General features: G+C 49.4%; 1 protein-coding gene across 4 annotated transcripts; it reads right to left on the reverse strand.

Moving 5' to 3' along the window:
* Positions 1 to 4309: 4309 nt before the first annotated feature.
* On the reverse strand, positions 4310 to 10012 carry mief2 (mitochondrial elongation factor 2). Of its 4 annotated transcripts, none has more exons than XM_004918069.4 (4): positions 9879 to 10012; positions 8141 to 8294; positions 7742 to 7928; positions 4310 to 6553 (listed from the first exon to the last, which is right to left on the reverse strand). In XM_004918069.4, the coding sequence occupies exons 2-4, from the start codon at positions 8285 to 8287 to the stop codon at positions 5502 to 5504; spliced, it is 1386 nt and encodes a 461-aa protein (XP_004918126.2). In that variant the 5' UTR covers positions 8288 to 8294; positions 9879 to 10012; the 3' UTR covers positions 4310 to 5501. The 4 variants fall into 4 exon arrangements, with proteins under 4 accessions (XP_004918126.2, XP_031749266.1, XP_002935891.2 ...); XM_031893406.1 differs by having other exon boundaries at positions 8141 to 8300; positions 9871 to 10012; XM_002935845.5 differs by having other exon boundaries at positions 9875 to 10010.
* Between the last annotated feature and the right edge of the window lie 2225 nt (positions 10013 to 12237).

Genomic DNA, 12237 nt, shown 5'->3' on the forward strand with positions numbered 1-12237 from the left:
ATCCCTTATAATACATGAGTGATACTCAGAGTTCCCTGTATAACTCAGCCTGCAGCCTTGTGCCTTTATATGGGCACAGAACCCCTCAGTGACTGCTAATATCCTTATCATTTACAGTAGGGGGTACATTATCCCTTATAATACATGAGTGATACTCAGAGTTCCCTGTATAACTCAGCCTGCAGCCTTGTGCCTTTATATGGGCACAGAACCCCTCAGTGACTGCTAATATCCTTATCATTTACAGTAGGGGGTACATTATCCCTTATAATACATGAGTGATACTCAGAGTTCCCTGTATAACTCAGCCTGCAGCCTTGTGCCTTTATATGGGCACAGAACCCCTCAGTGACTGCTAATATCCTTATCATTTACAGTAGGGGGTACATTATCCCTTATAATACATGAGTGATACTCAGAGTTCCCTGTATAACTCAGCCTGCAGCCTTGTGCCTTTATATGGGCACAGAACCCCTCAGTGACTGCTAATATCCTTATCATTTACAGTAGGGGGTACATTATCCCTTATAATACATGAGTGATACTCAGAGTTCCCTGTATAACTCAGCCTGCAGCCTTGTGCCTTTATATGGGCACAGAACCCCTCAGTGACTGCTAATATCCTTATCATTTACAGTAGGGGGTACATTATCCCTTATAATACATGAGTGATACTCAGAGTTCCCTGTATAACTCAGCCTGCAGCCTTGTGCCTTTATATGGGCACAGAACCCCTCACTGACTGCTAATATCCTTATCATTTACAGTAGGGGGTACATTAACAATTATAAAAATGACTGTTGTTTCTAAATAGGGTAGAAAGTCAGACATTTAGAGCCCTTAACCCAGATGCTGCTCTTCCTGCAGAGTTGCGGCTTGTCATACAGATATCCCACAGAGGGGCTGCAACCAGGGGCATAAATATATAGAGGAAACAGACTGCTTGGGGGGGGGGGGTATCAGGGCACTAGCAGTTTCATTTATATGTTAGAGGCCCTTAGATGGTATTTCTGTGGGGCCCTCTCGATATCTGCTGCCCCCGACACCTATAAAATGTGCAAATTGTGTATTAATATTGCCCCCCCCCCCCAACACTAAGGTCTGATCACTTCCCATACAAAGTGGCCGCTGATGTAGCGCAGTAATGTGCCCCAGTCCCGTTGCTATGGGCAGTATATTAGAACATGAAGCCTGATGTAGAGGCTGGATTGGGCTTTCACTCAGCCAGAGACTGGCCTGTACTTACCTTCCCACTCACTGCCCCAAATACCAATCCCACGCCATATGGGCAGGGAGCCTGAGCTTTAGCGCCTCCCTTGTGAATATTCCTTACATGATCTGCTTTATCCCATGGCTCTCCTGGGCCCAACTCCCCTACACAAGCCCACCTATAGATCCTAACCCTCAGGGCACAGCTAAAGCTCCTCTCCGCCCCAACACATTTCATGCAGAATTCCTTACTGCAGGGGGAAATCTATAATGAATCAGAGTCGGACTGGGGGGTGCAGGGCTCACCAGAGCTGCTGCCTCAGAGGCCCCTGCGCCCCCAAATGGCCTCCAGTGCAGCCTTCACACACCTCCCTGCAGGGCCCCCCACCCCCTGAGCACACATGGTGGATCAGACCCAGTCTGGCCCTGAATGACATAGATTGAGGGCATCGGTCTATACAAGCTATAGATTATAACCCTAGGGCAGGGGTAGGGAACCTATGGCTCGGGAGCCAGATGTGGCTCTTTTTATGTCTGCATCTGGCTCGCTGCCAAATCTTTAATAAAAAAAATAACGGGGGGCGTGGCCTGCACTCGGCGGATAGAAGATGTGTTCTAAGCCTTAGAACACGTCTTCTATCCGCTGAGTGCAGGCCACACCCTCCTCTGCATCGCATTCACATCCGGCATCCTTGGGACCCATTCTACCTTGCCCCGCAGCATCCGCGGCCAAACATATTGTATGGCTCTCATGGAATTACATTTTCAAATATGTGGTGTTCATGGCTCTCTCAGCCAAAAAGGTTCCCGACCCCTGCCCTAGGGCAGTGATCCCCAACCAGTGCCTCGGGGGTAACATGTTGCTCCCCAACCCCTTGGATGTTGCTCTCAGTGCCCCCAAACCAGGGAGTTATTTTTGAATTCCTGACTTGGGGGCAAGTTTTGGTTGAATAAAAACAAGATTTCCTACCAAATAAAGCCCCCTGTAAGCTGATAGGGTGCATAGAGGCCCCTAATAGCCAATCACAATCACAATCCATGAACTTTTATGGTGCTTGTGTTGCTCTCCAAGTCTTTTTATATTTGACTGTGGCTCACGAGTAAGAAAGGTTGGGCACCCCTGCCCTAGGGAATAAACATATCAGGGGTAGGAGGGTTACCCCACTGGCCTCCTTCACCACCAGGGACCAATATGGTGCACAAAGATGAACGTAGACTTACCAGATGATTTGCAAAGGGGTGATCTAGATAAACTTTTTGGGACATATGCCCTTCCTCCCTTTGGGAATGCCATGCATGACCTAGTTCATCTGGCCACACCCCTGCTGATATCATGCCACACCCCTGAACTCAGGCCATGCAACAGTGCCACCTACTGATCATTTTCTGAACATGAAGCAGTCAAGGAAATCATCAGGAGAAACAAAGAGGGCTGATCTGATGTTCTTCTGGTTAGGGAAGATGTGAAAAATGTTACGAGGTTTGTAATGATTTCCCTAACTGGAAGAACATCAGCCCAGCCCTCTTTCTTTCTCCTGGCAGCTTCCTTGACTACTTCATGTTCAGAAAGAGACCAGCAGGGGGTGCTGTTGTAACAAAATGCATTCATATTAACAGCACTTTTTAGCCTTAATATCTTGGAATTAAAAATAAATAAATAATGAATGTAAACTGCAAAAGTGCTTGGATTAGCACTCATTAATTTACTTATTATAACTAGAGTTTCTGGAGTACTGGTTCCCAAACTATGGGGCTGTCCCCTTTAGAGGGTCTTGAAGCAGTGGTAGGGGGGCTGAACTTGGGATACCGTTAGGATAAGATTCCAATCTCTGTGACCTTGTTATTAGATCAGTGGGGACCGGAGCCAAGGTTGGGCCTGAGGAGCCTGAATAACACAACGTCAGAGCTCATACTGTTTAGTAGGTCGGTGCCGGACAATCTGTGCCCGATGCTCCAGGAACAAAGAACATGGCGGCAGATTCACACAGATCCTGTGCAATTCTCATTGGATGATTCACTTGTGTTCATTGGGCCAATGGGCTTAGAGAAAAGCAAATAAATTTCCAAGATACACAGAGCAAAATTCCTATTAAATGTGAAGTGGTCTGGGATGGTTGCCCGGCAGCCGCAGATCCACTGGCACCATCAGGCCTGAGAAGTGACTATATGGGGAATGACAATGGCACCTCTAGTGGCCATAGCACCTTGTTATTCAATGTTCCTTTTTAAGTAGTGTCAGGTCCTCCCAGCCCTCAGCTGATTGGTTGATCAGAGTACCATTTGCGTAGCTACTGTGTGTGTCTTTCTGCATCCTATGTATTGGGCACGTTAGCCACGTCTTGCTCTGCTGACAATTTGCAATTGGTTGTATTTGTTATTCTTTGTGGTTTTTCAGTCGATTTTTTTTGTTCAGAGCTCTAGTTTAGAATTTTTAGCAGCTATGAAGTTGCTAGGGTCTTGCTTACCTCAGCAACCAGGCGGTGGTTTGAACGAGATACTGGTAGATGACGGGGGCTGAATGGAAAATATAATAAATAAAAAGTAACAATAATACAATTGTAAGCTCACAGAGCAACAGTCTTTAGCTGCTGGGGTCAGCGACCCCCATTTGATGTAGAGGAAAAATGCAAATAATTCAGAAACCTATAGAAAATAAGAAAGACCCATTGTAATGTTGCTAGGAATAGGACATTCAGTTTTTGGCCCATGGGTCTCCAGCTGGACACTATGTATTACACTATGCGGTCAGTCCAACAACAACATTAATACACACTTTAATGGGAGGATTACTTCCCCTTTAATTCATTTCTATGGAGACAAGTTGTGCTGCATTGCATAGAGCAACCCCGCCTAGGGCACATTCTGCTCATTAAGGAGATATGAATTGCACAATCTGCAAACCTTTCCCAGTATCTCTTACTCCATCTGTCATTGAGCAAGAACTCTGCCCCCAACAGAGACTTTGTCTAGTGCACTGCCCCCCAGTGGTGGAAGCTAAACCTGCAGTTACTGTGCCCCCCAGGCAATGGGAAAGAAATAGGTTTGCTCCGCGCAGCCAAGGTAGAAAACGCATTGGAACCGGCAAACAAACCACTCGTGCTTCCAAAATAAGGTATTTTATTATAACAATTCATTTTTGATACTTTTTTCTTTAAAAAATACAGAATTTAAAGCAGCATTCACAGCCCAATCCCTGCGGCTTGGTACAGCTGTGCTATATATCCACTCAGCCATGTTTATATTACGATATAACACCAAAAAAATATAAGAAATTCATTGGGTTGGCAAAGAGAACATCTCATTCATACGTAGAAGGGCTGGTTACATTCCAGCCAATCAAAATCTGGCGGGGGGGGGGGGGGGGAGGTAAAGTGTCACCTAAATAAAAATACAATTCATTTAACTTAAAAAAGGTGCATTTCTTATGAAAAGGTGCAAAGTCCAGTTTTATTATCCCATTAGGTTTGTGCAGACCCGGTAAGAGTACTTCCTATAGAGGGGCAGATTTATGAATGTCGGTTCTAAATTGCACCAGTGCAGTTGCCAACGGTAACCAGCTAGCATCTACTCCAACTTAGGAAACAGAAGAACTGGTTGCGGTGAAAGATCACCGGTGCAATTTAGTGCCCGAGGTAGTAAATAAGCCCCAGAACATCAGCCTTCAGTTACTTTAAAGGGTTACGAATTCCAGTGGCGGATGTGTGACATAGTAAATAAAAAGCATATAGAATAGTGGTACCTACAGCTGCCCCTATAAGACCCCCCCCCACCCAAATATCCCATATCAATAAAAATATAAATCATTTGATTTAATCTCTTGTACATGAAATGACTGCCCCCTATGGGGGCAATGTTATCCTATCATCTATGATAAAGACACCGGGGGCCAATGCAATTCATCTCAGTAGTATTCATGGCACCCTGCAAAGCAGCATTGCCCAACAGAAGCCATCCAGCAGGGCGAGGGATGGAGTACTATGGCTCAGAAGGGCCTAGGGCATTGGCACAACTCTTACAAGCGATGGCAAGCTGGTAGTAACATTTGGCAACCAAATACAGATCAAAGAAACTCTACTTTATCCGATACTTGCCCTTTAAATCATTACTTCTATCTTACCCGCTGAGTGGAGTAAATGGAAGGTGCTCAGGAAGACACGGAACAATCTCTTGTAAGAAGTGGAGCTCAAATGCTGATGAGAATCCCTCAGACACCTTCCTGCCAACTGCCACCCCATCAGGGCCCCTTAAAAGGCAACCTATACTGCAATGATTCCAGTGCTTAGAGCAGGTACCTATCTCTTTAAGAGGGCATCGGGCTCAGAAAATACTTGGTACAGGCCGTACCCCAGTTCGTCGATGTCCTCGGCTTTTAGAGCAGAGAACAAGTTTAATTTGTCATTGAAATAAGAAGGAAGGAAACCTTTATCCAAGTAACCAATCAACTCCTCTAGTACTTGAAGGAATCTGTCAGCCAGAGTGGCCTCTGTCCAATCAGGTGTCTCTGTACTGAGGTGTAAGATGATGTGCCTGAGGTGGGTGGAGGTGAGATGGCAGAGGGCAGGACAGTCCCTACAGATCCCCTTCAGTATCTGGAAGCACTGCAGCCGGATGCCCGACTCGGAGTTGTCCAGTTCCTGAAGCCGAGAGATTTCCTGCCTGTAGAAAGTCTGCTGCCAAAGGTTATCGGCGGGAGCGTCGGCGCTGCAATGGGCGAGAAGCTCGGCATCTTTAATGACCACCATCGGTAGGATCCGAATAATCATCCGAACGTTGGGGTGCGCCACATCCAGCTTGAGTTCAGCAGAGGTGATGTCTGGTTTAATGGTGCAGTCCAGTACCGTCCCTATGGCCGGCCAATTGATGGACCCGACTATGGTCTTGTGTAAGAGCTGCACGATGGTCCTGGATGAAAGGTAGGAACCCACCAGAAACCTGTCCCAGGGGCTGCTCCCCCGCGCCGCGTATTCCAGGTCAGTCCTCTTTACCATGCAGAAGTTGGGGTCGCTGAGGATCGTTTGCTGTCCTGGAATAAAACACCACAAATCCGGCTCCGGAACCAAAGGCATTAGCAGGCAGGCATGGTCCAAGCAGGACACAGGGAGTTGGTTACCCAGAGAGCCGCCAAGGTGCAGGGCAAGGAAGGGTATCTCGGGCAGCTTGGCACGCAGAAAGCCCTGCAGCTCTGCCTTTATATCTAGTACCAGCTGCCTGGCCTCCTCCCTCTGCGCTTCCGGGACACTGGCGTGGCGTGAGTGATAGTCCTGCAGCCGCTCCTGCAGCGTGAAGCAAATGGGAATCTTCTTCATCTCATCGGGCGCTTTATCCTGCACCGTGCCAGCTGCCTCTGTATGGATGAACAGAAACACTGTAAGGGCATTATAAACCCCACGAGAATAGCAATAGCCCCCTCAGTTTGCTCCTAGCCTGTACAGAGAGATACCATAAACCTACAGCAGCATGGGGATTCCCCTGTACTAAGCACAATTCAGCAGCAACAGCCCCCTAAGTTTGCTCATAGCCTGTACAGAGAGATACCATAAACCTACAGCAGCATGGGGATTCCCCTGTACTAAGCACAATTGAGCAGCAACAGCCCCCTAAGTTTGCTCATAGCCTGTACAGAGAGATACCATAACACTATGGCAGCATAGGGATTCCCCTGTACTAAGCACATTTCAGCAGGAACAGCCCCCTAAGTTTGCTCATAGCCTGTACAGAGAGATACCATAAAACTATGGCAGCATAGGGATTCCCCTGTACTAAGCACAATTCAGCAGGAACAGCCCCCTAAGTTTGCTCATAGCCTGTACAGAGAGATACCATAAACCTACAGCAGCATGGGGATTCCCCTGTACTAAGCACAATTGAGCAGCAACAGCCCCCTAAGTTTGCTCATAGCCTGTACAGAGAGATACCATAAACCTAGAGCAGCATGGGGATTCCCCTGTACTAAGCACAATTCAGCAGGAACAGCCCCCTAAGTTTGCTCATAGCCTGTACAGAGAGATACCATAACACTATGGCAGCATAGGGATTCCCCTGTACTAAGCACAATTCAGCAGGAACAGCCCCCTAAGTTTGCTCATAGCCTGTACAGAGAGATACCATAAAACTATGGCAGCATAGGGATTCCCCTGTACTAAGCACAATTCAGCAGGAACAGCCCCCTAAGTTTGCTCATAGCCTGTACAGAGAGATACCATAAAACTATGGCACATAGGGATTCCCCTGTACTAAGTACAATTCAGCAGGAACAGTCCCCTATGTTTGCTCATAGCCTGTACAGAGAGATACCATAAAACTATGGCAGCATAGGGATTCCCCTGTACTAAGCACAATTCAGCAGGAACAGCCCCCTAAGTTTGCTCATAGCCTGTACAGAGAGATACCATAAAACTATGGCAGCATAGTGATTCCCCTGTACTAAGCACAATTCAGCAGGAACAGCCCCCTAAGTATGCTCATAGCCTGTACAGGGAGATACCATAAAACTTCGGCAGAACAGGGATTCCCCTGTACTGATGGCTCTGACCTGGGATTGGCTGGCTGGGATCCGGCAGAGATAAAGGAGCACAATGAAGCCCAAGGTCTTCCTTCCTTCGGAGTGTAGGTGAAGCCTTCTTCAGTACGGCCTCTTTCCAACTCTCCTCTATGGATTTCTGCTCTGCTTTCTCCTCCGCTTCTTTGTCACTGGGGGGTGAAGTCGCTCGATCGATCAGCTGCAGAAAGGCACAAGGTGTAAGCAACTCACCCTGAGCTTCAGAGCAAAGTGGCATAACAATACACTGGGGGGCCACCCCTGGGCAGCAGGTATCGAGCCAGACGACCCAGATCAGATGCGGTGCAGTAATATTACAGGAACACACAGCTACTCCCTACGCAGCACAATGGGCTCCCAATACACAAAATAAAGCAGGGAATCTCCACTCACCCGTTTAACAGCCAGTGTGGCTATGCCAAGCATGGCAGCTCCTCCTACGCCAAGAACCAGCCTGGCATTGGCCAACAGAAAGTCCACCATTGTTCCGATACCATCGCCAGACTTCTTTTCTTTCTTTCGGACCTGCAGCTCTGCCATCTTCACCCTGCACAGGGAGAACACCATGGTCAGGAGATGGATTATGAGCCCTAACTAGATATTATTTGTTGTACTAAAGAACTCCTCCCTCTCTGTAAGCCTGAGACAGAGGCAACTAATGGCAGATTGGGGGGGGGGGTGGTGGTGGTAATATTATAAGTCTCTGTAAGCCTGGGGACAAGCTGCCCCCCCCCCCACAACAGCCCAGGGGGACAAGCTTCCCCCCCCACCGCCATCACAGCCCAGGGGGACAAGCTTCCCCCCCCACCGCCATCACAGCCCAGGGGGACAAGCTGCCCCCCCACCACCACAGCCCAGGGGGACAAGCTGCCCCCCCACCACCACAGCCCAGGGGGACAAGCTGCCCCCCCACCACCACAGCCCAGGGGGACAAGCTGCCCCCCACCACCACAGCCCAGGGGGACAAGCTAGCCCCCCACCACCACAGCCCAGGGGGACAAGCTAGCCCCCCACCACCACAGCCCAGGGGGACAAACTAGCCCCCCACCACCACAGCCCAGGGGGACAAGCTGCCCCCCCACCACCACAGCCCAGGGGGACAAGCTAGCCCCCCACCACCACAGCCCAGGGGGACAAGCTGCCCCCCCACCACCACAGCCCAGGGGGACAAGCTGCCCCCCCACCACCACAGCCCAGGGGGACAAGCTAGCCCCCCACCACCACAGCCCAGGGGGACAAACTAGCCCCCCACCACCACAGCCCAGGGGGACAAGCTGCCCCCCCACCACCACAGCCCAGGGGGACAAGCTGCTGCCCCCCACCACCACAGCCCAGGGGGACAAGCTGCTGCCCCCCCCCCCCACCACAGCCCAGGGGGACAAGCTGCTGCCCCCCCACCACCACAGCCCAGGGGGACAAGCTAGCCCCCCCACCACCACAGCCCAGGGGGACAAACTGCTGCCCCCCCACCACCACAGCCCAGGGGGACAAGCTAGCCCCCCCACCACCACAGCCCAGGGGGACAAGCTGCTGCCCCCCCACCACCACAGCCCAGGGGGACAAGCTAGCCCCCCCACCACCACAGCCCAGGGGGACAAGCTAGCCCCCCCACCACCACAGCCCAGGGGGACAAGCTGCTGCCCCCCCCCCCACCACAGCCCAGGGGGACAAGCTGCTGCCCCCCCACCACCACAGCCCAGGGGGACAAGCTAGCCCCCCCACCACCACAGCCCAGGGGGACAAGCTGCTGCCCCCCCACCACCACAGCCCAGGGGGACAAGCTAGCCCCCCCACCACCACAGCCCAGGGGGACAAGCTAGCCCCCCCACCGCCACCACCACAGCCCAGGGGGACAAGCTGCCCCCCCACCACCACAGCCCAGGGGGACAAGCTAGCCCCCCACCGCCACAGCCCAGGGGGACAAGCTCCAGGGGCCCCAACTAACCTAAGGAAACACCCCACACCTCCCCCTGACACCCCCACACCTCCCCCTGACACCCCCATATCCCTCCAGGCCGGGGACTCCGCGCTGTTACCAACAACTGGAAACCCAGAGACAGCGCCACAGGGGCACAGCAAGCACTCGCCCGAGTCTGCTCCCAGCTGCAACTCACTTTCCGCACTCACCTACACTCGGCTAGGCCGCCGCTCCTCCGCACCAACTAATAACCAGGAGTTCTCAAGTTCAGCCCTTTGCCCAGTCCAGCGGAGCCTTACAAGCCATAGGCCAATCGGGAGGCTTAACCTCCAACTCAACCAATCAGCGGTGACAATTTGAGAGTGACCAGCCAATCAGGCGTCGCTCTGTTAAAAACAAGCCACAGGGGGATAAAAAAAACAAACTCAGATACTCGAACACGTACAACCAATCAGCATGCGGGTACTGTAGCGTCAGTGAGACGTCACTTGGCTGCGCTCCCAGGGAAGGAAGACGTTTTTCTTAACCCTTAGGCTGCTGGAAAAAAAACCCTTTGCCCACCCAAACGTACCGATGTAGTTCCCTCCCTTTCTTTTATATATGATTCTTGAACATTTTAATTGCAATATAAATACATACAAAGCTGTTAATCCATAAGGATAGTATGAAAAGCGAGCACGAAGTGCATAGCCAATACACACACAATAAATGGCCGATTACTAATCACTTTACATTCTGCCTGCGCTTTTATATGACCTACAAGTCATACAAAGCTGTACTTGGCTACAATTCCCAGAATGCTTGGAAAGCCAAAGGACGCTCATTTAATTGGATGAAGTTGTATGTCTGTGGCCTCATTTCCACATTAGAAACTCTTACTGGACTTTTAGGCGCTCCAGGGCAAAGAGACCAACTCTGCCAACCCCTCAGTGACTGCTAATATCCTTACCATTTACAGTAGGGGGTACATTATCCCTTATAATACATGAGTGATACTCAGAGTTCCCTGTATAACTCAGCCTGCAGCCTTGTGCCTTTATATGGTCACAGAACCCCTCAGTGACTGCTAATATCCTTATCATTTACAGTAGGGGGTACATTATCCCTTATAATACATGAGTGATACTCAGAGTTCCCTGTATAACTCAGCCTGCAGCCTTGTGCCTTTATATGGGCACAGAACCCCTCAGTGACTGCTAATATCCTTATCATTTACAGTAGGGGGTACATTATCCTTATAATACATGAGTGATACTCAGAGTTCCCTGTATAACTCAGCCTGCAGCCTTGTGCCTTTATATGGGCACAGAACCCCTCAGTGACTGCTAATATCCTTATCATTTACAGTAGGGGGTACATTATCCTTATAATACATGAGTGATACTCAGAGTTCCCTGTATAACTCAGCCTGCAGCCTTGTGCCTTTATATGGGCACAGAACCCCTCAGTGACTGCTAATATCCTTATCATTTACAGTAGGGGGTACATTATCCCTTATAATACATGAGTGATACTCAGAGTTCCCTGTATAACTCAGCCTGCAGCCTTGTGCCTTTATATGGGCACAGAACCCCTCAGTGACTGCTAATATCCTTATCATTTACAGTAGGGGGTACATTATCCCTTATAATACATGAGTGATACTCAGAGTTCCCTGTATAACTCAGCCTGCAGCCTTGTGCCTTTATATGGGCACAGAACCCCTCAGTGACTGCTAATATCCTTATCATTTACAGTAGGGGGTACACTATCCCTTATAATACATGAGTGATACTCAGAGTTCCCTGTATAACTCAGCCTGCAGCCTTGTGCCTTTATATGGGCACAGAACCCCTCAGTGACTGCTAATATCCTTATCATTTACAGTAGGGGGTACATTATCCTTATAATACATGAGTGATACTCAGAGTTCCCTGTATAACTCAGCCTGCAGCCTTGTGCCTTTATATGGGCACAGAACCCCTCAGTGACTGCTAATATCCTTATCATTTACAGTAGGGGGTACATTATCCCTTATAATACATGAGTGATACTCAGAGTTCCCTGTATAACTCAGCCTGCAGCCTTGTGCCTTTATATGGGCACAGAACCCCTCAGTGACTGCTAATATCCTTATCATTTACAGTAGGGGGTACATTATCCCTTATAATACATGAGTGATACTCAGAGTTCCCTGTATAACTCAGCCTGCAGCCTTGTGCCTTTATATGGGTACAGAACCCCTCAGTGACTGCTAATATCCTTATCATTTACAGTAGGGGGTACATTATCACTTATAATACATGAGTGATACTCAGAGTTCCCTGTATAACTCAGCCTGCAGCCTTGTGCCTTTATATGGGCACAGAACCCCTCAGTGACTGCTAATATCCTTATCATTTACAGTAGGGGGTACATTATCCCTTATAATACATGAGTGATACTCAGAGTTCCCTGTATAACTCAGCCTGCAGCCTTGTGCCTTTATATGGGCACAGAACCCCTCAGTGACTGCTAATATCCTTATCATTTACAGTAGGGGGTACAGTATCCCTTATAATACATGAGTGATACTCAGAGTTCCCTGTATAAC

This window comes from Xenopus tropicalis, chromosome 9, assembly GCF_000004195.4.
Source record: "Xenopus tropicalis strain Nigerian chromosome 9, UCB_Xtro_10.0, whole genome shotgun sequence".
NCBI classification, from domain to species: Eukaryota; Metazoa; Chordata; class Amphibia; order Anura; family Pipidae; genus Xenopus; species Xenopus tropicalis.